The sequence below is a fragment of the Pseudopodoces humilis genome, chromosome 10 (genome assembly GCF_049639895.1).
Source record: "Pseudopodoces humilis isolate 2021_Gansu_Grassland_sample_001 chromosome 10, ASM4963989v1, whole genome shotgun sequence".
Taxonomy (NCBI): Eukaryota; Metazoa; Chordata; class Aves; order Passeriformes; family Paridae; genus Pseudopodoces; species Pseudopodoces humilis.
In genome coordinates this window covers 15,164,880-15,188,986 of record NC_142209.1, presented here as the reverse complement: position 1 = coordinate 15,188,986, position 24,107 = coordinate 15,164,880, and the positions used below count along the sequence as shown (strand labels likewise).

The window sequence follows — 24,107 nt, the reverse complement described above, 5'->3', positions numbered from 1 at the left end:
CCACGTCCCTGCCCGCGCCGCGCGCAGGCGCACTGGACGCTCAGCCGCCGCGAGGGGCAGCCCCGGCCCCGCGGGCCCCCCGGGCGGGGCGGGCGGCGGCTCTGCCGCGCCGCGCTGCCGCGACCCCCTCACCCGGGGCTCGGGGGTCCCGGTGCCGTATGCTGAAAGGCCGGGCGGCGAGCCGTGCCCGCAGCGTGCCGGTCGCTCGGGTGCTGCCTGCCCTCGCGGAGGTCCCCCGCTGTGTCACCGTTGCCGCCTCCGCACGGCCCCCGGCCGTGAGCCGAGCCCCCGCCCGGCCCCGGGTCGTGGCATCCCCGCCGCCCGAGCTCGCTCCTCACGGCAGCGGCACGAAGCCACCACGCCCCGCCACACGAGGCGAAGTCGGTGCTCCGCGGAAAGCTGGGGTTTTGGTGTAATCAGGGTGTCTGCACAGGCATTTCCGTAACGCCGTCTCTACGCTAGAAGCTGCACTCAGTAATGCGTTCTCCGGGAGCACCGTCGCCTCGGGCTAGACGGGCCCGTCCCTCCACACATTTGTCAGACACGTTTCAGCCAGATGCCGATTAGGTTACACAAACAGTTGAGAGACTGTCTGCCCGGAGCAGATCCCCATCTAATAATGAGCCCATTCGCCATTGTCCTTCTACAGTGAGTAGAGACTCCTAGACAAAACCATACAGAAATTTTCATTTGGAACAATTGTAACAAAACCTTTAATAAATAATTTTTGTCTAAGAAATATTTATGAAAATAATACCAACACTACCAGAATGCATACAGGGCTCTACAACTCTGCTTTATAGCCAAGTATACAAAGAATACACTCTTTAAAAAAAAGTATGCAGCAATAGCAGGGATAGGTTATTGCCAGGCCTTCATCCAAATTCTTTTTCATTGAATTAAGGCTGTCACTCCTGTAAGCAATAGCAAAAAAAAGATCCAAAACAATTCCTACAAGTGATCACATGGGTCAGTCCAGTCTCCGGGCTTTACTACTACCTTGACAGGGCTTTACTACTCTGAGTCCTCTGCAGACAAAAAGGAGAGAGAGTCCCTGCTTGCAGAAGATGCTGCTCAAGCATCAGTAGTACTAGAGATTGATCTAAAACCCCTGCTTGATACCTTGCTCTCCAGAACACACCTAAGTAAAAATGCCTTATACAAGAGAAATTGAGAAATAGCGTTAATGGACCAAAAAAAAAAAAAAAAGTGCTTATACTTTTCCCCTATCAATGTGTCATGAATAAAAGGTACTCAGGTACTTCATTAAAGCATTGAAAATACTAACTTTTACCTTAACGTGCTCAGGGTGTGTATGAACAGCAGTCACCCTTCCAAAAAAACATAGTCACTAAAAGCCAGAGGAAGAAAAGGCCAGGGGAGCCCTTCATGCCAAATTTGTAAGAGATGCTGGGGTGGGGCAATAAACCCAGCTACAGTCTCTCTTTTGCAGGGTGGCAATGAGCAAGCATGGGGGTGTGGTAGGTTAACAGGCTGATTTTTTCCGTGGTGAGCTATTTGAGGAGTAAAAAGTCTTGTTACAGAGAACGAGAAATCAATTTTGTTTCCCCTTGTTTAACAAAAACACTAGCAAATCTTGCTTATGATACCATTGTCTGAGAGGCATTTGTCATGGGAGTAATTGCCCAGTAGGAGCAGCAGATTTTTTTAAGACTATGGATTTATATACCACAGAGGAGAAAAGACAATGTGCTCTGATAGAGGTACTTTCTGCACAAATTGAAAAGCACATAGAATTCTGAACTTTCTGAAATTCTGAAATAATTTTTCACTTAGGTTGAAAAGATATCCAAGATCATTGAGTCCAACCTTTGATCACCACCTTGTCAGTTAAGCCAAGGCACTAAGTGCCACATCCAGTCATTTCTTGAACTCCTCCAGGGATTGTGACTATGCCACCTCCCTGGGCAGCCACCTAAGCCAAAGCTTAACCACCTTTTCAGTGAAAAAATTATTTCTGATATTCAACCTTAACCTCCCCTGGCACAGCTCCAGGCTATGTTCTCTTGTCACTCGTTTCCAGGGAGGAGACACCAATCTCCGTCTTGCTACAACATCCTTTCAATTAAATTACTTCCAAAGCTAGCAGGTTCCTGCCAAGTAGGAACCACGCTAGTACTTGCCTGATGTAAATATTTTTTTTCTTTCATATTCTTGGTTATTTATATAAAATTAATATATTTTTTAAATAATGGCTTATGTATAACTAGCAAAGTGGATTGTTGGTATTTTTTTAGTGATAATGAGCATAACCAGACAAATGCATCATTAAGGAATGAAGATTCACTATTATCTGACAATGTCAAGAAACCTGATGCCACTTGACCTGTTTGATCTAGTGTATGTATATATATATGCAAGTCTATATTCTTGCTATAATTTATTAAATATCAATAACCCCAAGCAGCTATAATTTATTTTAAGTACAGTATTCAATTGAGATTTTTGTTGGTTTGATGTTTTTAATTACTTGCTGCTCGACTGGTTGCGAGAATTTCCCCTAGAAAATGATGGGAATTAGAATCCTACTAATATATACATAATTGGCAACTTTTTAAAAGACCAAATCTATAGATTTTTTTTCTGTTTAAGAACCCCTTCTCTGTGATATATCCTTGGCTAATAACTACCCAGGCATTTAACATAAGGAGACTTGGAATCGATCCTGCATTATGTGTAGACATTAGATGATAGCGGGGTTATTTTTTTCCTCAGAATTGTGTTTCTCTGATATCACAGAATAAATTAAGTTGGAAAAGACCTCTGAGATCATTGGGTCAGAGCTTTGACTGAACACCACCTTGTCAACTAATCCATGGCACTGAGTGCCACGTCCAATCTTAAACTCCTCCAGGGACGGTGACTCCACCACCTCCCGGGGCAGCCCATTCCAACGTCCAATCTCTCTTGTGAAGAAAATCCTCCCAATGTCCATCCTAAACCTCCCCTAGTGGAGCTTTAGACTACGTCCTCTTGTCCTGGTGCTGGTTGCCTGGGAGAAGACGCCGACCCCCATGTTGCTAAAACCGCCTCTCAGGCAGTCGTAGAGGGTGATAAGGTCTTCCCTGAGCCTCCTCCTCTCCAGGCTGAACTTCAGCTCCCTCAGCCGCTCCTCACAGGACCCATTCATTCTCCAGACTCGTTCCCAGCTCCGTTTCCCTTCTCCGGACTCGCTCCAGCACCTCAGTGTCTCTCCCGAAGGCACAGGCCCTGGCGGGAGGCAGCGCTGGGGATCGGACTCCGGGGGCTCCGGGGGTTCGGCGGGCAGCGCGGGGAGCGCCCCCGGCGGGAGCCGCCCGTGCCCGGCGGTGCTGCCCAGACCGGCCGCGGTGGGTCCGCCGGGCCGGCAGGGGGCAGCACTGCGCGCGCGCGGCCCCGCCCCGCCGGGCAGGGCAGGAGCTGCGGCTGCGCGACGCGCGCGGCCTTTTCCCGTTTGCTGCGGAGCGCAGTCGTTGTGCGGAGCGGGCCCCGGCCTGAGGGACCGGACAGTGCCTGGCACGATGGTCGGTACCGGTACCGGGGGGCCCGGGGGCATCGCGTCCGTTGTTCCGCGCCCGTCGTGCCGCTCTGTCCGCACGGATGGAGCCCGATTGCCGCGGGTTCGGGGCGGCCGCCCGGCGCCGGCGTGGCAATGGCTGCCGTTCTGCCGGGGCTGCGCCGCGGGCGCCACGAGGGGCGCCGGCCCGGCCCCGTTACCGGCTGCGCTGCCCCCACGGGCCGCGTCCCGCCGACGGCGGCCGGGTCGGGACCGAGCCTTGGGCCCGGGGCTGATACAGCTCCCTCTGCCCTGTAGCAGCCGCGCCGGGCCCCGGGATGCGGGTGTCGGACTGGCCGAGGGCGGGGGGCTGCAGGGGAAGGGGCTCAGTGGCAGAACGTGCCAGAAGAGTCACTGGCTGTGCGGGAGTGACAGGAAATGAGCACGGTCACTGCTCCTGTCCGTGCAGACGGGCACTCAGTTAAAAGATACTTTGGTAAAAGACACACGTTGGTTTTCTCTTGAAGCATTAGTTCCTGTCGGAGGAGTAGAATTTAAGTGGTTTGATGTGCCCATGTTTATTTTTTTCCATTTCATTTTATCTTTTTATCTAAAACATACTATTTTTATCTAAACATGCAGGAAAATCTGTATAATTCCTGATTGTGCTATAGTTTTACTCATGGCACGTTTAGTTAGAATGGTCTTGGTTTACAGGGTTATATGTTAATAACACGTAGTTTATGTTTCTTATCCAAGGGGTTTGTGAAAGTTGTCAAGAATAAGGCATACTTCAAGAGATACCAAGTGAAATTCAGGAGAAGGAGAGGTATTACTAAATTCCCTGTAACACAATTAAATGCCCTTGGTGAATATTCCAACTTTATTCACGCATTTTGCACACTGCAACTGTTGTTTTTCAGAGGGAAAAACTGATTACTATGCTCGCAAACGTTTGGTAATTCAAGATAAAAACAAGTACAACACTCCTAAATACAGGATGATTGTGCGCGTTACCAACAGAGACATCATCTGCCAGGTAAGGCCTGCGGTGTTTGCTGCTTACCTGCCTGCCTTGCCAGGGTGAAGTCAGCACAGAGAGGGAGGCTTGGAGCACCTGGGGTTTCTTAGGCCGGATGTGCAGAGTGTTTGTACTGTTAAACAGCTCCTTAGAGGAGGACAATCTTCAGTATTATTGCAACTTCAGTACTAAACTGTACTCATTCTAGTAAAGAAGTTTTACAAGTGTTAGCACTTCTGCTGTGAGGTTATTTGCAGCGTAAGATTGTGATGTTTTAATGATGCTGGGATAAGTAGAACATTTTTGGGAGAGGGAAGATGTCTCTGGGTTTGTTATGTTTTGCTATATTTAAAGGGCTTCAAAAAGAGGCCTTTTTTGCTTGGCTGAAGACAACCAGTTTGACAGTGTGACCTGTCAACCTGCATTGACTTGTGCTGTATCTAAATGTGACTTCTCTTTTGAGAGTTCTATTTCTGTGATGTTGGGTGGCTCGCATGAAGCACTGAGGCCTTATGATGGCTTTCCTGTGAGATTAAAGCAATCTGGTAAACAAGAACAGTAGGCATTTCTTCATGGTTGTGGTTGTGTGTGGCATCATATGCAGTTCTTCACCTGTGGCTCCCTTGTTTAATTTTTTAGAATGTTTTGACTAATTCTGAAGTTAAAAACTTAGGAATACTTGTTGTATGATAAATAGATGTTGCACTCTAAGAAGAAGAAGCAGCTAAATTTAACTTGTTTTTCGTAGAGTAGTTATCTGTTGAGAAAAGTCAGTTCAGTCATTAATGAGATTATTTTATCTTTGAAACTCAAAATGAAAATCAGTGGTGACAGACACTTATATCTGACTGATAGTGCCTTTCCAGTATGTCAGAATCCTGCAAAAATGGGACAACATTTGGATGTAGAAAGGAAGTGTAAGAAAAAAAAGGAGAAGGTCCTATACATGAAAGGAACAGCAGAAACCTATCTGATAGTCCTGCTGTCCCTCAGGAGACCCTGGATTGATGATGTTCTCAGACCACAATTAATAAAATCATTCCATAAGGTTACTAACAGTGTTACCACAAAACGTAACATACTTTTTATAATTTTTGAGATGTATCAGAAAGTGGGACAGAATTCATTGCCATTCATAATGATTCTTTAAAAGGTTGCTTTTGTAGGCAGTTTCTGGCCTCTTGATCTATGTGGGAAGGTAATTTACAGTTGCTGCTGACAAACGTTTTAGCTGGCCTAATAGAGATTTGATTTACTTGAGGAGTTTTTTACTCCTTTTGCAAAAACAAACAAGCCACAAGGGAGGGAAACAAACAAGCAATCCCCCAGCAAACCAAAGCAGCAGCACTCCTTGAGCTTGCACACAGAGGTTTGTTGTAAGATTCCCTATTGGTCTACAGTTTGTACCCTCCCCTGGAGGTCAGGTCATACTTAACTCCTTGCACAGCAATGCTCAGGGCTCTCTTGGACCTGATCCCTTCCAGTGTGGACCCCTCGTTTCCCTGACCTAATAAAACCATTGCTGGGAACCTCAGTCCAGGAGAGACTCCTCTACTTTCTTGTCTCCACTCCTGACGCTGTGCACCACAGAGCTTGGGGTGGCCCAAGACTCTGGAGGTTTCACTGAGGGAAAAGCCTGCTCCCCGCTCCTGGCGTTTGCCTGTGCCTGAGTGCAAAGACCACCATAGAGCCAGCCGGAGCTCTGGTGCAGTGCAGCGTCAGCAGTTGGCAGTCTTTTGCACACTCAGACCCAGTATTCCTGTTGGCTTGAGTAGGGGTCAGAGGAGCAATGTATGGAGCCCCAGTGGTGGAACACTAAGGTTTGTTTGTTGCCAGATTGCCTATGCCAGAATCGAGGGGGACGTGATTGTCTGTGCTGCCTACGCCCACGAGCTGCCCAAGTACGGCGTCAAGGTGGGCCTGACCAACTACGCCGCCGCCTACTGCACCGGCCTGCTCCTGGCGCGCAGGGTACGTACAGGCACAGCTGGGGCTGCTGCTCTGCTTCTCTGGCTCCTGCAGCCAAGGGAGAGACTTCCTTCAGTGCTGTCAGCCCACCGGAGTCTTGGGGGTTCTCAAAATCATAACTTTTGCTCTTTACTCTAATAGATCTGATGCGTCTTGTGACTGTCAAGTCACAGTGAGAGCTTTGGCAGCATGCAGTCTCAGCTCCAGCAGCCCACTTTTGTCTCAGCCCTTAAGCTTGGGGGAGGGAAGGAGGGTAAAAATGTGAGAAATGCACCTTGTAGAGTTGAAAAACATGTAAACAGCAGCCATCCATTTTCCACAGGGGTTCTTGAATAAGCCTTTAGGACAGTGGTGTACCTGTCAGAACAGAAGACTAGAATTTAACAGATAAACTTACAGTGGTGGTTGTATAAAAAGCTTTGTTATTAGTATTGGGTCCATACTTTTTGTAAAGAAATTTGTTAAAAACATGGCTCTGCTGCAAATTGACATTTTAAAGTATTGGTAGTTCTACATTATTATCAATAAATGGAGGGAATTTCAAAAGTGCATTTTCTTTCCCCACAGCTTCTGAATAAATTTGGCCTTGATAAGATCTATGAAGGCCAAGTTGAAGTCACTGGTGATGAATACAATGTGGAAAGTGTGGATGGCAAGCCTGGTGCTTTTACATGCTACCTAGATGCAGGTCTCGCCAGAACTACCACTGGAAACAAAGTCTTTGGTGCTCTGAAGGGTGCAGTGGATGGGGGGCTGTCTATCCCTCATAGGTAATGTGTGTTATGATGAATTTCTTCAGGGTTAGCCTGAGATGCTTCTGTATGTGACAGTCTACTTACACTAATCAATTTATGCTGAAATAATTTTGTACTGACATGGTAATGGTTATGTAATTAGGTTCTGGGTTTGGAGGTTTTTGTTGGTTGGCTTTTAATCTACAAATGCAGTTCTGATAGTGCTGCTGGGAATCTTAAAACTGTCAAGAGACATTATGAAACTTGTAGAAACTAAAGAGCTATCTTGTTGCTTTTATTAAAAATCAAGTGAATGTCCTTATCAGATCTTCAAAGGGTATTTGCTTGGTTTAAGTCTTCACCAAATTGTGTGTAGGTGTTAATTTCAGTGTGAAAAAACTACATACCACATAAAAATCCACTGGTACTTGCTGCAGTTGTCAGTACAACAGTAAGTCTGAGCAGTCCACCTTCATTTAGAATTTCCATGTGGATATTTTGACTGTCACCTAACACTGATATTACCAGCTGAGTGCTGCTTTCTGCTAGCAGCACTGGAGGAAAGAAAATACTGAGATATTTTGTGTGTTTTTCCTACCCTCTCCTATGCTGTCCTATTCTTGGCTAATTGTCCAGTTTTTCTGACTTGGCTGCTACATGATGATACTTGCAGTGACTGAACACACTGTAGTTGGTCCATGGTGTGTATTTGATGTACTGCAGTGTTTCAAGACGGGACTGATGGCAGCTGAGATCAACTTAAAACTTTTATTTTTTATTAGAGGGTTCTATCCCTCAGTTATCTGTAGGGTATCTGATATATCAGTCATTTCAGTGTGCATCTCAGCCTCTGAATTAGAGCCTTAATGTGACTGTACCTGCTGTCTGACAGCACCAAACGTTTCCCTGGCTACGACTCAGAAAGCAAAGAGTTCAATGCTGAGGTTCACCGCAAGCACATCATGGGCCAGAACGTGGCTGATTATATGCGGTACCTGATGGAGGAGGATGAAGATGCTTACAAGAAACAGTTCTCCCAGTACATAAAGAACAATGTAACACCTGATGGGGTAAGATTTATCCAGCTGGAGCTGGGGAATTTAATAGAGTTGCTGATAGGGACTTCTGTAGTAATGCAAATGAGTCTAATATATGTAAAATTATGTGACTCATGTTGTACGTTGCCCATGCAAAGAAAATATTTTTTTCCGTCATTAAGGGCTCTGTAATGCAGTGTAGAACTTCTGAAAATGAGATCTTTTTGCCTGCTGTGGAACTTAATATTTCTGCCTATAAATCCAGGTTAACAGGACCTGAATCTGTGCTGGACCACTTTCCCCCCCTCCTCAACAGAGAAACTAAATAAGAAGTTTCTGTACAGTCTCTTCGCTTTTCTCTTATCCTGCCCCAGAGCCTGTCATTTTTGTAGCTGTAGTGCTTGTAACTGTGAGTGAGCATGTGGTTGTGGGACAAATCTGTGGTACTGTTCCTGTGACCCTAGAAGGGAGTTCTGATATTCTAGATGAATGGAGAGAGCCCAAGGTAGCGATTAATGAAAGTCTAGACTGTAAAACACTTTATTTTAGTACTGCTTCACATTCTAGAATTAATAAAGTACTAGAAGATGGGTAAGAATACAGAGGTGCTTCTTCTACTTTTTCCAAGTATTAAACTCCTTTCAGATGGCTTGTCCTGCTGCCTGTAATGTTCTTGCTTGGTTCTCCTAGTAAGTGATGTTGGAGCTTTAAAACACAGCTCCCTCATATCCCCTTTTTAGGCTACAGCAAACTGCATTCTCTGTCCCTTCATTGTAGTGGGGTTTTGGGGTTTTTATCAATTTAACTAGTTGCTATTTTTTTTCTAAAAAGAAAGTAATATAAATGCCAACTTTATCTGCTTCCTAAGCAAAGAGCAGTTACAGCTTGAAGTCAGATGAAGTGAGTCTAGGACTTAGGTCTGTAGATAGACACTTGCTCTTTGTACATCTAAAAAGTTTCTCATAGCTGAGACCTAGTGTTCTGAATTAACCACCAGCAAAAATATTCCTAAAATTTGTGCCATTATGGAGCCAGAGTTGCCTTTGGAACAGAGCAGCGTTACTGCATGCCTGGGGACAACGCAGGCACAGGGATCTTGGATTTCTGATAATCCTACAACTGCACTACTATGGTAAACTTAATTATTTTTTTCCCCCCCCAAGATGGAAGAAATGTATAAAAAAGCCCATGCTGCTATACGGGATAATCCAGTCCATGAAAAGAAACCCAAGAGAGAAGTCAAGAAAAAGAGGTAAAGTTCTCATTCTTTTTAACATCTGTGTGACTTCTCCATTGGCAGCACCTTAGTTACAGTAAAACAAGTAATGCAGTTTTCCAGTTGTGTCACTAGTCACGTGTTCTGGACCAGGTTAAGGTACAAGCAGTTCTGTATAACCTTGGAGTTAACTTGAGCAGTAGAAATACGAAATTCAAGACCTCTTTACTATTTAAAAAATCAAAGTGAAGTAAGTCTGTAGCTTGGATAGCTGGAATAGTGTGTATCTTCAGCTCCTAGAGTTTTCAGTGGGAAAGCTGCTTCTCTTCAGCTGAGAGATCATTGACTAGTCTGTCACTACCAAACTATTTTGATATTTAAGGGTGTGGGAGAAAAATCAGGACTCAGCTATTGGTATTGGGCTTGATAATATATATACTTCAGTCACAGAGAGTACAGAGTTTCCTTCTAGAGAAATTTAAACTGTCCAGACATGATTTTTGTGGTGCCCCACAAAAAATTGAATTTGAAATTTCAAATCATAATGCTCTACAGCCTTAGAGCATTATGAGGAAATAAAGCATGTTACAGAAGTGGGAATATATTCTCCAATGCACTCTTAAGCACAGTTGTGATGCACTGCTATTTTTTTGCTTTGGATCTGCTGCACACTGTGCTTCCATTGCAGATGGAACTGTCCCAAGATGTCCCTGGCCCAGAAGAAAGACCGTGTTGCTCAGAAGAAGGCCAGCTTCCTCAGGGCCCAGGAGCGCAGAACTGAGAGTTAAGACAACTTCCACAGTTTTCTGTGAAGCTTTCAAAAAAGTGGCAATAAATTTATTGAGGAAGCAACTGTGTAAGACCAGCTTATTTATATAGTTCGTAAAAGCAGAGAGTATTTTTATGACCTAGATTTTCTGTACCTGAAAGGGGTTTTTTTTCTCCTCTCAAAGTACTGTGTGAATTGAGTTTTCACAGAGGAGAGGTGACAGACTTCAAAGACCAAGGCTGCTGCATCAGAATTACTTCTATAAAGATGGAGAAGTCAATTTGATTAATTTTTGGCATGGTTAGTATCAAGGACTAACTATAAGAGCTTGCTGCTTCTATCTAGAGAAAGATTTAATTTTCTTTAAAGGCTGTACCTGTCTTCATAATTCTTTCAGCATACTTCATGTTTGGGTGGAGTCTGGCTGGAGCTTAGGAAAAAAACAAGAGCAGTCTCAGTAGGTTCTAAAGCCTTTGCCCAAAGGTAACCTTGGGCTGTCATGCTCTTACCACCTTCAAGCTTTGGCTGCTACTGTACTGTCTTGAGCTGAATATTTCACATTATTTAGTTGATAAGAGAATTCACTTTTAAGTTGCATACACAGGGGTAGGTACAGGGGCCTGGTTAAGGAAACATTAATGAGGCTCCCTGGCAGTTGCACATCAGAGCCTTTCCCCTTGACTTCCCACACACTTGCCACGGAGCCAGACCGCATTCCCTTCCAGTTCACCCTTAGGCTTCCCTTAGCAGAGCCCACAACATCCCATTCCACAAGACAGTTTATTCCTGGTACAGGAACAACTCTAGATGGTACCTCTGGGGGGCACCCCATGGCCTTTATACCCTCACACTGCCCCACCCCCCTAATCACCCTGGTGCGAGTCTCCACCTCCTCAGTCTTCTGCCTCCCCTCTCCATGTCCATCCACCTCACCAATCACCAGCTTTCATCTTCTTATCCTAAAGGACAGCTCCCACCCAGAGCCCAGTCTGTGTTTCCCTCTGCAGCTTGCAGGCTGAGCCACCTGGAAAAGAAGTATTCCTCACCAGCCTTGTCCTGCCCTGGTCCTTTGCCTCCTCCCTCAGTTTCATAGGCATTTCTGTGTGCCAAATTGTTTTCCATTGCACTCAGAAACTGCACATTTTAATCACGAGTCAAGTAGGCTACATGGAGGAATGTTTTGCTCTAAGATATGGGTATTTGGTGTAAATACTGCTTTTGAAAAAAAAGAGGCCTGTGATTTATTGTAAACAAAAGTGTATTTTTTTCCAATGAAAGCTTCACCTTGATGCAACAGTAATAAAAATGAAGATTCTGTACAACAAACTGCACTATTAAACATATTCTCCAGTTGTTAAGATACCCAAATATGTTGGGTATTAAGAAATCTCTGCCCAAACAGCAGTCACTGTCAGATTTTTTTCACCAAGAACATGACACTTTACATTTTTAGTGCATTGCTGGTTACAAATACTTCACAGCTCATAGCTGGAGCACATTAGCAAGTTCAAGACAATAATTAGCATGAGCATAGTATTTCTTAAAGTAAAAGGCTGATGTTCACAAAACAATCTTAACCCAAGCTGCATATTACTACATCTGGTATGGAGAAATTACTTTATTGTGGTCCTCTACTTCAGTGTCATCATTCTAGGAATGCATTTAAGACATGATACCTAAAGCAGTTAACCTTTCAAATTACTTAAAGCTTGATCTTACCTCTGCTGAAAATTAATTCAGGGGCCAGGATTCAGAAGTACATAGATGACTGCCATTAAAATCATAAAGATTGAACAACTTCAGGTATAAAGCATTTATAAATTAAATGTTCAATAGGTAAGTATTGAGCATGTATTCAGGTGTATTATGGACATCCAGTTCTGCCTGATTACAAACACAGATGTGAATCTGAAAAATAGAAGGGTGCAGATTGAAGGTGGTAGAGTGGTCGTGCTTTGTGGAGTGCCAGGATCAGGTGATGTTAATTTACTCAAGATGAGTCTTAACAGTGACTCATAGATGCTACTAGAAAAAAAGAATAGTAACACACTGCAGCTCACTTAGTAACAAGCAAGGAATGAGCTGGAAAATATAGGCTCTCATTTGAGATTTTTTTTGTGAATATTGCACAATCCTGAACAATCCAGCTTCTGTGTTAAAATTCAGGTCTAGCTCTTGCTTACATATTTCCTGCAGTAGTTAAGAAGACTGAAGTACAGGTCTGTAGCTAAATGTGGAGGACAGGAAAGAGGCAAGACTACCCACAACTATTAATTGTTTCTCATGTCATACAGCAGATGCCTACACTATGCAAACTTCCTTTTTCAACTGGTTGGACACGTCTGCTATTCAGTATTTTTAAAAATTAGCTTCAGTTTTCATATAATAGCTTAGTCCACAAAGTCCTTGCTTTTCACTATTTGCTACAGCTTAATTTGGGTTAAAGGTTTCCACTGAAGTTTTTGAAACAGATGCTGGTATTGCTGCTAAACCAGATAGATGACTTTAAGAAATAATCTAAAATTCTTGGCTCCCACAGGGCTCCCCATACAATGACTTAATTAAAAATGTCAAACTACTTAAACATTCAAGATGTAAGCATGAGGTAACAATGTGTAAACAGAATCTGATTTGTCTCATATTACAACCTATACATTCTAGAGTAAAATTCTAATTTTCCACAGTTAAAAATTATTTAAAGTGCAAATTCTGCCATGCCAAGGTATTAGTAAACTTCAATCTCACAGTTCAGTTTATTCATAACAGCAGCTTGGACTTGGACACATTACTTGCAGTAGTGGTGTTTCTTCATAAAACTACTCAGGAAAAAAATCCTCTGCAGGTATTTCACAAGTGAGCAATGTTTTCCACAGAAATGGAAGCTGTTCCCTCAGCTGATGTGGTGGCACAGTGAACACTTTCATCCTGTTCAAGATCTGAAAAAGTGCACAGAACAGTCAAGCATGCAGAGTTGTTGTTTCCATAACGCAGCACTGAACACCAGAAGGACTTCTAGCCTCTGCCTGATCATTCAGTGGCATGTTCATTTTTTGAGAAGCCCTGTCATCAGTTACTGACTGAAGGGCAGGACTGAAAGAACCATTAATAAAATCTGAATAAAGAAATATCTTTTTTAAAAGGTGCAGATTGTTTTTATCAAATGTCTTAGGCCACCTCTAGTGACAGGCATCAATATTCTCTTCTGCTGGTGGAGAAGCTACGAGTCATTTGTATGAGAAATTTTCTTCCACAGTAAAGTTTTTAAGTTATTGAGTATTAAAGAATGCTCCATTTCCATCTGATTTGCTGTGACTTTAAGGGCAATGCACAAGTAGAGTTGTTTCTCTAGTTCTTCATGGATATCAGAAGGAGCACCACGAAGCAGATAGTCTTTAAGGAGCTGACAAGCTTTTGCTAAGTTTGGCTGAATTACTTCAGTGGTACATCGCATTTTGCTTTGGTCACATAGTGTTCTACAGTCTGTACCATAAATGCAGTCCAAATCTGAGTCACACTGACGATCTTTAATTATTTCCTTCAAATTAATCTCTGGCACTATTTTTCTCATGTCCATCATTTTCAAATCATATTTATCATTATATCCCAAGTTTTTGGCACTTGTATCACACATAAGAAAGTTACCATAAGGTCCATGGAAAATGTCTTCCACAAATTCTAAAAGCCCTATAGCTATTTTTGCCTTTCTTGGCCATGATGGAGTGAACCACTGGTCCATGCTTCTCCTGAAGCCAGAGGGAATGAGAAGTTCTATAATCCATGGAAGGCTGATTCCATAGAGAGAGGTATATTCAACTCTTTCTGTCACATAGAGATCCCCACAAAAACCCATCAGCTTGGGAGTATGCTCTTTATCCTGCAAGATCACCATTAATAGAAACTCTTCAAGCTGCAGGAGTGCCCATGCAGATTTTGCCTCTGGCAAAGAGACTCTTCCATCTTTGTTTCCATCAGCAAAAGACAGGATGAGATTAACCAGTTCTGAAAGATTTCCTTGTTCACCCAGTTTTGCCTAAAAGCAACAAACAAAAAAGATTAAGTATATGACTTCATTAACAACTCCCAATCCATCACTTTACCTCCAATTAATCTCATTCTAGGAATAATACTGGGTATGTTCTGGTTTTCATTGGTTATGGATATAACAGGACCTGCCATCGGGTGCCTGCAGAGCTTCCTTTTTGTTCTGTTTTCACAGGCACTGAGCATACAATCCTCTGAAAGTACTGCCTTTCTCTGCACTTCAAAATGCAAATATTAAAGTTCAATCATTGTTCTTGTTCAGACCAGTCTTTAGAAAAATTTTATCAAGTAGCTTCTTCAATATTCTCTAAGAAAAAGCATGCAGAATTCAAAAGTTTAGATCAGGTTTAGTTTTCAGCTGATTAGCCCTTACAAATATACAGGAATAATGTTATCAACTACATTTTGTCCAATTATTAAGTGTACCAAGACAAAACAGTACAAATCCCATAATTATACTTAAATGCTTAATTTTCTTATTTGATCTAACCACCTCCATTGTAGGAATACAGAGAAAGAAGCCATTGCTGCAATCAGAGCTGTTCCATTTTCAACTAGGCTGATCAACTTTTTTTCCAAATTTTCCTTAAAACTACCCTAACACACCTGCTGCTCACCATTGTTAGAGACAAAGCTGCTGTTATGCACAACTGACATCAGCCTTACATCATGTTTTCTATACCAATACTAGCAAAATCTATAGACATACAAGATGAATGCCAGCTTCCATCATTTAAAGAGTAAGGAAAAACCCCTGGTAATTAGTACTTCAAACTTCAAGATATGCACTGCTGGGAAAACTATTTTTGTGCTGATTATTTTTCTAGCATACCCTTGAACAAGGCTCATATGACAGGGTATCCTCTCCAGCTTCAAGGAAACAAGCCTTTCTGACAAAATAGAGTAAATAAGAATATACTTACTTTAAAAAGACCATATACCATTTCTTTGAATTTTTCAACGGTGGTTCCTCTTGTTGGTTTATCAAATAGGACTATTTCCTTCCTTGGTTCTGGGTCAGTACCAAAATCAAGTTGAGCAGCTTCTTCCATCTGGCATTTTATAACACTTTGCAGATTTCCCCAGATTCCTAAATAGATCTATGTAGAAAAAGAGGGGAAAAGTTATAAAACACTGTAGAAGTCCATCTGAAGATCACCCGTCCTCCAACCATTGCTTCAAGAGTCAAATAACAACACAGATCAGAAACTGAATCCTGTGTGCAGATAATGATTATGGCAATTATGGCTTCAAAGACAACACACTGCTGCAGGTACTTCAGAGACACTGCACTGCCAAAACACAGACAGCTTCCCAAACAACAGATTGGCTTGACTGCCACCTTTGCATAGCTTGTTACGAGGCTGCTGCTTCTACTGGTGATGCAGGATAGCAGAGAAGCAGTATGATGTACAAAGTATGCACATTCTGGCAAACTGTGGAAGGATTCAGTATATATTATATATGTTTCCAAAATACACGTAGCATAAAATATCCACATATCCCTTTACATACAGGACACATATGCTCTGCCTGTCACAGCAAATAAAGTTTGAAATAATCATTACTAAACAGATTCAACTTGCTAATGCTAAGGTCTACCTTAGTTCTAGATAATGACATTCCAGTGGGAAATAATAAAACTAGGATGGATGAGTAAAGCCTTACCTGGTTATTGGGCTTTGTTGACAAACATTTTCCAAAATACAATGTTTCTTTAGCACAAAGACTGCTACATGCTGACCCATCAATAACACCAGTCTTGTATTTATCACACTGAAACAAACAGGGGAAAAAAAATTAACAAATTGCCTAAGAAAGGACACAACTGTATCTCTTCCAGCACCTGAGTCTTGAAAAAAAACCTAAGAAAAAATTTTAATAACCCTATACCAAAATACTGTTAAGAGACGCAATTGGTTTTATCTGTAACTGAAGTTGTAATCTTACTTCAGCATGATGGAATATGAGAATTTGATTAAATCACATGTGGCACCGACTGAATTAGTCAAACACTTCAGAAAGCTATACTAAATATACTTACTATTATTTTCCTACAGTCATGTCCTCTGCACAGTTCTGTGTAGGTGGAGTACTGGACATACATAATCCAGCTGCCAATAAACACTACCAACCAGGAGATGAAGAGATATTTGATCCGCACGTATGACAGACGGACCTAGAGCACACAAAGAGAAAATATTGTTAGTAATTCACTGAGCAGCAGTAAACATTATTTACTATTTCATCTTTAAGGAATTTGACTTCCACAGTGATAAAATAAGCAGACTGCATTATAAGACTGCATTATATGGAACATTTGCTTCCTTCTGTGAGCAAAACTGACAGCGGAGGTCAGTTTGACTTATGTAAGTGGAAATAAAATTGATATATACATGAATAGAAGAAAAGGGTCAGACCCTCACAGGGCAAGCCAGACTGCAGGAACCAATTTGATCAAAATCATAAACTCCCAGAGCTCGATTAAATGCATTTTTCTCTAAGACCAATTACCTATGTTCCACTCATGGTAAATCAAATCCAACAGACCAGGAATTTGGCCAAAAAATAATCTGTGTTAATGTATAAATATATAAGATAGAGATACAATAAGCAGGGTGAATATCAGGGTCAGGTTCCATGTGCTGAAATTTCCCACTCCTTCCTTGAAATGACACCATTCATCATGCAAATAAAATTCTTCTGTACTAGCTGCACCTTCACCTTCACACAGCTGTATGCACAACTTTCCTGTTGCTTCTGTGGCCTCACATACCAAGTTTTCACAGGGACAGAAGGAAAAAACTATTTCTAAATTAAGAACTGAGAGAGAGCTAAGTGTTTTACAAAGTAGGAGGGATGTTTTGATCTTTTCCTTCTTTCATTTTTCTCCTCCTCAGAGTCTGGTGTGCTATCAGGTTGATTTACATACATCAGGATCAGAAACTAATTAGAAGATCAGGATCAGCTTTAGCAGCAGGAAATAAGGAAAGTGCATGAGAGCAGCTATATTTGGTCAGTATAAGATCCATTTCTATCACTATCCTGATCTTCAGCAATAGCTACAAAAGATGCTACCGAAGACTGATAACATATATTATATATACCAAGTGTGCTCCCAGTTTCCTCTAGAAGAACTTGCTAAGCCAGATGTGATATTCTATATTTAGTAAATCCTAGATCATTTATCTTTTACTAATTTAGTCACATTCCCTTAAAAATCCACATAAGCTTTTAGCATCCACAACAAACTTTAGCAATTAATTCACAGGTCTACTATTCACTACCAAGGTGAGGGACTGGACTTTATTTTGCTGTAGTCTGATTCATATTAGCTTTGTTTGAGAGCCCCTAGTTCATTTCTTGGAAGAGAAGAGTAAACTGTCTCTGTCCACTCTGTCCCCATCTGACATGATTTTTTAGGCCTCCATAATACACCTCCCTGTGACGTCACCTCTTTTCCAAATTGACAGGTCCTAACTTGACTGTTCATCATAGAGAAATTATTCCATATGTTTGAAAAGGTTCCAAGAAAGGTAGTAATGATGAGCAGTTTTGCCATCACATACATACACAGAACTGTAACAGATGCAAAAAGGAATTTCTTTTAAACTGAAAGACCGCAGTAATTTATTAGTATTTATTAAAATATAACAAAAAAACCAGTATGCATTATATCCTTTCTCTTGGAAACAAAAAAATCCAGAAAAAGTCAGTTTCAAAAGACCCAAAGGTGATTCCGATCCATAAAGCTGTGGTCCTGCCACGTGCCTCAGCTGTGCATCCCTATTCTTTCATGCCTTCGCATGCACTCACTTGACAATCATAAAACTACCTGGTTAAATAAAGAGAGGTACAATTAACTTTATACTCCAGTGAGTTGTTTTTTTTTTTAGAGGCAGGTTTTATAATTTTGGCATGTTTTAAATCTATTTCTAATAACCCTGTTATGCAGCAGAACATGAAGCACAGAAAACTACTGGTAGAATCTGGGGAAGATCAATAGAAATAAAACTGACAATTTCAGGGAAAGTTATGTCATGTAAAGCTGCTTGGTAACCAAAGTTTCTGGGGCAACAAACTCTCTTCATTCCTCAGTGTTTCTTGCTGAATCCTTCCATGAAGCTTTATAATACACTTTAAACCTAAGTGCTGTTTAATGAAACTTTGTATTATTGTATACATTTAATACAACCTCAGAGACCAGCAGCAGCCTGCAGGCCACAGGACCACTGCAGAATATTGACCACTCTCACAGTACAGATACTGTACATATTGTCCTCCTCCTTAGGCAGAAAGGGAACATACTTGAGACCAAAAATCCTCCCCAAATGCCATCTGACTACATCATGGATTTGGCAGGAAGTTCCAGAGAAGTTAGATTTATTTTGAGCTCAGCACTGTGCCAATGGAGTCGTGCAGCTTTTGACTTGAAAAAGCCGCCCAGCCAGTTCAGAGCACGAACAGCAGCATCCCTCTGCTTACAGACAACCAAGGTTCCACTCTCTGGTTCAAAGGGAATTGCTTTTCTAATAAGGACTTCCTCATCACGTTCAGCAAGAGGCCTGATCATTATTTGATTTCTTCCCATACATTCCCATACAGAATTTTAATTTTCTCCCCAGAATGGGTCTGACAGAATGGTAGACACACTCAGCTCACTTCACCTGGCACATGCGCACACTGTCCTAATGCAGGGACAGGGCTTTACTGAGCTGGTTTGGTGACACAGGTGATGCACCCTGAACACAAGGACTTACATCAACTGTGCAGATCACTGGAACATGTTTCTGAGCAAGAAGTCCCAGACAGCATTTAGGGAACAACACATATAAATGGACTCTGTTTGAAGCTGTGACAAACTGCCAGGAAACTTGTCATAAGAACATTTTTAGGGCAACAGAATCACTGAGAGTTCCAAAATTATCAAAAAAAGGAAGAAAGTGCTCAAAACAGGGAAACAGTTTCCTTTTCAACTCTACTCTTCCATCAAGACTTAAATATGAGCCAGGGAATGCAAGAATGAGGGAAGCACTTGCAGTGCTTGATGTTACAGATTCAACTTCTTCCATCACTTGTATATTCTGCTAAGTCATGTGCACTGAATAATAATTAGACATTCATCCCCTGAAATAGAACTGGAAAACCACTTCTGGCAAAACTCAAGCCTGGATGCACTCCAAAGCATATGGAGAGTAGTGAATCAACATGCAACATAACTTGACAGATTTTTGGTGAGTGTACTTTTTATTTAAAACACTTTTATGGTTAAAGAGTATGAAAGTGTTTCTTTGTTTAATGGTACAGAGAGCTTAATTCTGGAAAGTATTACACATAACTATAGTGTAGTAATCTTCTCCAAATCACAGTTCCTCACTCCATTTGCCTTACATGAATGCAATGGAAAAGGACAGATGAAAAAAAGTAGGCCAATCACATTAGAAATTCTGTTTTGTTCTCTGTTCAGGTTGATCTGTCTGTCACAGGAGGCATTTCAGGTAGGCTGACATGATGTCCAAGAGCATTAGCCCACACTGTTTTGGATGCCATGAACAGGACACATTCACATCTTTAAAAGTAGACAGTGCATGCTTATGATTATGCCAGTGTCTTGAATTATTTTGTATCCTGAGTAACCAAAGTGAGGAAAGAGAGCTGAGCCATCTTTTGAAATAAAATAATAACCAAGATGGAAAATGGGACATCTCTTCCTAAAAGATTAAACAAAGCAGAAAGGATTAAGATCTTAGAGCAAAGAGATTATTTAGGAAATTTCTGCCATGTGGGGCTTTAAACTTGCTTATTCTTTGGCCTTTCAAAGACAGTCTCTTGTACATTACTGAAGTCCATGGGGCACCTTTAAAGAGTCTGTAAACTTGGTCCAGAATCGATGGAGTCAAACTTCCACACATGCAAGTGTTCTTTACATTATTATTGTCATAAGCAATCCTGCTGGATAGTCCTCAGCCACACAACACAATTGGTAACTACAGCTGTCAGAAAGAACTTCAGGGCAATGTCCCTTAAATTTGGGACACTAACTCTCCTTGTCAAACAAAATCCCAGTGTTAATCACCCAACTGTAAAATTAAGTACAATTCAATTATTTTTGTGGTCTTCAGTGGTGTTTAACAGTTTGCCAGGTTTTAGGGTATTTTTGTTGTTTACTATTATTACATGATTTGCAGTCTAAGCAATCGCAAAGTTTTGTACTTCAGAGTTAAAGTCCTGTCACTATGCAGAATAGTAAGATTTACTCAGGGAGGCCCTAACACTAAGTTTTGGGCTGAGCTAAGGTAACTACGACTGTGTCCTGCTCCTTTGACATGAGCTGACACATGGCAGGATGTCTTTTTTAGGCTCAAAGATCATCAGCTGATTACCTATAGGTCTTGCATTCTGCACATAAGCTAAAGCATACATAAAGTAAGAGAACATTTGCCATAGAATATCTGTTGCAACCCAGCTCATAACATCCTGCTCCCATTAGGGCAGAAAAGCTGGAACAAGTATTAAGTTCTGCCTCACAGAACCTGATGTTCTGGCAATTAATTTCACAACATAACATTCAAGAAGTCTGGAACACCAGCCAACAAAAAGCTGGAACTCACTCAGTGATAAACTTCCACTGTACAAACATCTCCCCCGGTGTGCTACTTGAAATGCTGCATAGAAACACTACACAAGTCTTTCCACCTTGCTCATAGCCCTACCACTTACTTAGAGAGCATTGGCTGCTTTGGAGACAAATCTCAATAAAGCACTCAGCAATTAGTGTAGTTAAATCATGACTACATTTGTCATGTACCAACAGTAACATGCAGTGACAAGAAAAGCCAATATATTGATAGTTGCTGCCATTCTATGGATGCATCAAATATCAACATACATTCATTAACGCAGGAAAATATGTTTCTGCCACTATTAGATCTCCTAAAACAAGTCTGTAGAATATGCAAAATCAGCTCTCAGTATAAGAAAGCACAACTTGAATTTTTAAAAAAAAATCTGCAATAGAAGCAAACATTTAACCTCCTTGGCTTTTCTAATAAATAATTTTGTGGTCTTCTTGTTTCTTAGCAGATTTTAAAATAACATATTATGCTTGGAAGGCCTTAAACTAAATTTTGAGGAGAAGAGTAGAGAACAATGTTATCAGATGTTGTCATATGATGATAAGGAAGACTATCAAGGCAAAGGAGGCAAAAAATTTGGAGACTTCTAATTTGAAAGGTAGTGTATAGATTATGAATTAATTTTTATTTGTACTGAAGGCTTTATGCCATGGGAATCCAAATATTACACAAATATCTACTTCAGTAAATAGATCTAGAATAATCTTTTTGGTTTAAAACCCAAGTGATATGGGACCGGACTTGCAGATACATGCCATGAAACAAATACTAAAGAGGGTAAAATTGTATCTGGATGCTTCTCATTAACCATTACACCCCACTCCAGGTACTTCCAGGAAGAGAACCAGATTTCTCCTCATCTGGAAAAGTTCCAGATGGGGAGAAATTCAAACATTCAAGATTTTAAAATGCACCAATATTAAGTTTAAAAATTTTTAATCCATTGATCACTAAGTGTATCAACAGATGACAAGCACATAAGCAGCATATATAAGAAAAGCAAACATTATTTATCTCCTCCAACTCAACAAACGCTCACCTTAGTTACAATCTAGTTAAAATACAATCCAGCTGGTAAGGGGAAACCCAGCGGATAAACCATCAAGCCACCAGAACGTCACGACTAACATTTCACCGTAGAACTTCCTATGACACAATAGCCACAGTACTTCCAACCAGAACATCCTTACTCTACTAACTGAACTAATACAAACAAACATGTACCTGCATACAGAAACAAAAAAGCAAGTCTACGAACGTACAAAGAAATGCGGGGAGCAGCAGAAGAAAAGTACCCGACATTAATTTTTTAGAAGACACGCAGAAAAGGGCACGAGTTACTCCTGCAAGCTGCGGTCGGTGCGCTGGCAGGATGGATGCCTGCAGCACGGGCGGTAGGTGTAAAGCAGGGGCGCGGGGCACCGCACAGGGCTCCCGGGCCGCAGCAGCGCCGCAGGTGTCGCTGCCCCGCCGGCCGTGCCGTGAGCCGGGAGCCGCGGGCCGCCTGCCTCCTAACAGGTCCTGCGCCGGCCGCTCCGCGGAGCGGGAGAGGCCCGATCCCACCGGCTGGCGGGCGGCGGGAGGCACCGCGGCCCCGAGGCCGCCGCCACCTGCTCCCGTGCCCCGACACCCGCCGGCCGTGCCCGGCGCCGCCACCTCCCGCCGGCCGGGCGGCAGCGCGGCGCAGCCGAGCCCCGGCCGCTGCCAGGCGCCGGCGTGAGGGGAGCGGCGGGCGCGCCGGGCCGGGCCGGGGGAAGCGGCGAGAGCCCTGCGGGGGGCGCCCGCTCCGGAGGGAACTTTGCGGGGAGGGACGGGCGCCGGCACCGGCCCCTCGCCGGCCTACCTGCGCGGAGTGGGGCTTCCTCAGCCAGGCCCCCGGGAAGAGCCGCCTCGCCATGGCAATCACACATCCCCGCAGCGGGCGGCGGTCGGAGGCGGAGCGGTGAGGAGCGCTCCCCCGCCTGCCGCTGCAGCCGCGCCGCCGGCTCCGCTCGGCTCGGCGGGGAAGAGCTGCCTCGGGCACTGGCGGTGTCAGCGGGCAGGGCGGGCGAACGCCGCCTCAGGCACCGCTCACGCCGCTGCTTGAAGGGGCGACAGCAGCAGCTGCGAGGGAGCGAGGCGGGGCTGAGGCGGCGAGGCGAGCCCCGCCCGCCCCGAGCCCCTGGGGTTGTCCCAGTCCCTCTTCCCGCTCCAGGGCCGCCCGGAGCCCGTGGAGCCGACAGCCACCCCCGAGCTCTCCTCGTGTCTGCCAGAAAGTGCTCGGGGCCCTGTCTGGGGACAATTATGGAGAAGTCAGTTAATAAATAACGCGTGTCGCTGATTGCAAACAGGTTCCTGTTATTTACTGGGCAGAGTATTAAAAACAGCTGCAGGCTCTTTACAGTCTTTAAAAAACCCTATCAACCAAAAAACCCCCCACAAAACTCCAAAAAGGTGTAGTTCCTCCAAAATAAGGAAAGAACATTTGCTTGGACCCCTACTAACACAGGTGAGTAAATTTTTTACCCTGAGGTTGGTGAGAACAACTTGAATAGGTTGCTCAGAGAAGCTGTGGATACTCCAGTTGAAGGCCAGGTTGGACAAGTCTTCGAGCAGCCTGGTCTGTTGGGAGTTGTCCCTGCCCATGGCAGGACGGTTGGAACAAGATGATCTTTAAGGTTCCTTCTAACCCCAGCCATTCTATAATTCTTCATTAGTGCCATAAAGTGAGGAAAAGTTACCTATTTTTTCTTCACCAGAGGATCTCTCAGCCCTTCATGCATTGTGGGAAGCCTCAGTCTAATTGAAATGTGTGGGAATACTATTAAGTTCAAGTAAAATCATCCTTTCTTACGCAAGGTTTGGTTTTTGTCCAGCCTTCTTGTGTTCATAACTTGATTGTGACTTCTTTTAATGCAGTGTATTAGCAGAATCAAAGCCAGAACCTGGGGGTCTCCAGTCCTGATCCTTTTTGTCTATGGGACTTCGAGCACAAAGATTCTGCCAAGGTGTTGGGACGAAAATGAGACAAACATAGCATGTTATGGCTTTGGGTGTTCAGTGCACTTACCAAAGAATGCTGCTTTGATGAAAGACGAGTCACAAAATACTACTGTAAGGATAAGCTGACACTTTTTGGCAGAGCTTACTCGCAAGGAAAGATGTATATGTAGAAACCAAATGCTAGGAGCTCACAAAGAGTTTAGAGACT

The 24,107-nt window shown here is 43.0% G+C and overlaps 2 protein-coding genes and 1 non-coding gene across 4 annotated transcripts; 2 read left to right on the top strand and 1 right to left on the bottom strand.

Moving 5' to 3' along the window:
• Window positions 1–158: 158 nt before the first annotated feature.
• On the top strand, window positions 159–10,320 carry RPL5 (ribosomal protein L5). The gene is made up of 9 exons (XM_005520975.3): window positions 159–380; window positions 3,159–3,524; window positions 4,256–4,325; window positions 4,420–4,535; window positions 6,354–6,488; window positions 7,053–7,255; window positions 8,112–8,289; window positions 9,420–9,508; window positions 10,161–10,320. Exons 1-9 carry the CDS (start codon window positions 159–161, stop codon window positions 10,258–10,260), a joined length of 1,479 nt encoding a protein of 492 aa, XP_005521032.2. The 3' UTR covers window positions 10,261–10,320.
• Window positions 7,872–7,968, top strand: LOC148183685 (small nucleolar RNA SNORD21). The gene has a single exon (XR_015773410.1). It is a non-coding gene; the product is annotated as a small nucleolar RNA SNORD21 (small nucleolar RNA).
• Window positions 10,321–10,449: 129 nt separating the features above from the next.
• On the bottom strand, window positions 10,450–23,179 carry DIPK1A (divergent protein kinase domain 1A). Of its 2 annotated transcripts, none has more exons than XM_005520972.3 (5): window positions 22,761–23,179; window positions 16,327–16,461; window positions 15,951–16,058; window positions 15,206–15,382; window positions 10,450–14,271 (listed from the first exon to the last, which is right to left on the bottom strand). In XM_005520972.3, the coding sequence occupies exons 1-5, from the start codon at window positions 22,812–22,814 to the stop codon at window positions 13,459–13,461; spliced, it is 1,287 nt and encodes a 428-aa protein (XP_005521029.1). In that variant the 5' UTR covers window positions 22,815–23,179; the 3' UTR covers window positions 10,450–13,458. The 2 variants fall into 2 exon arrangements, with proteins under 2 accessions (XP_005521029.1, XP_087916329.1); XM_088060203.1 differs by lacking the exon at window positions 22,761–23,179 and adding an exon at window positions 22,142–22,219.
• Between the last annotated feature and the right edge of the window lie 928 nt (window positions 23,180–24,107).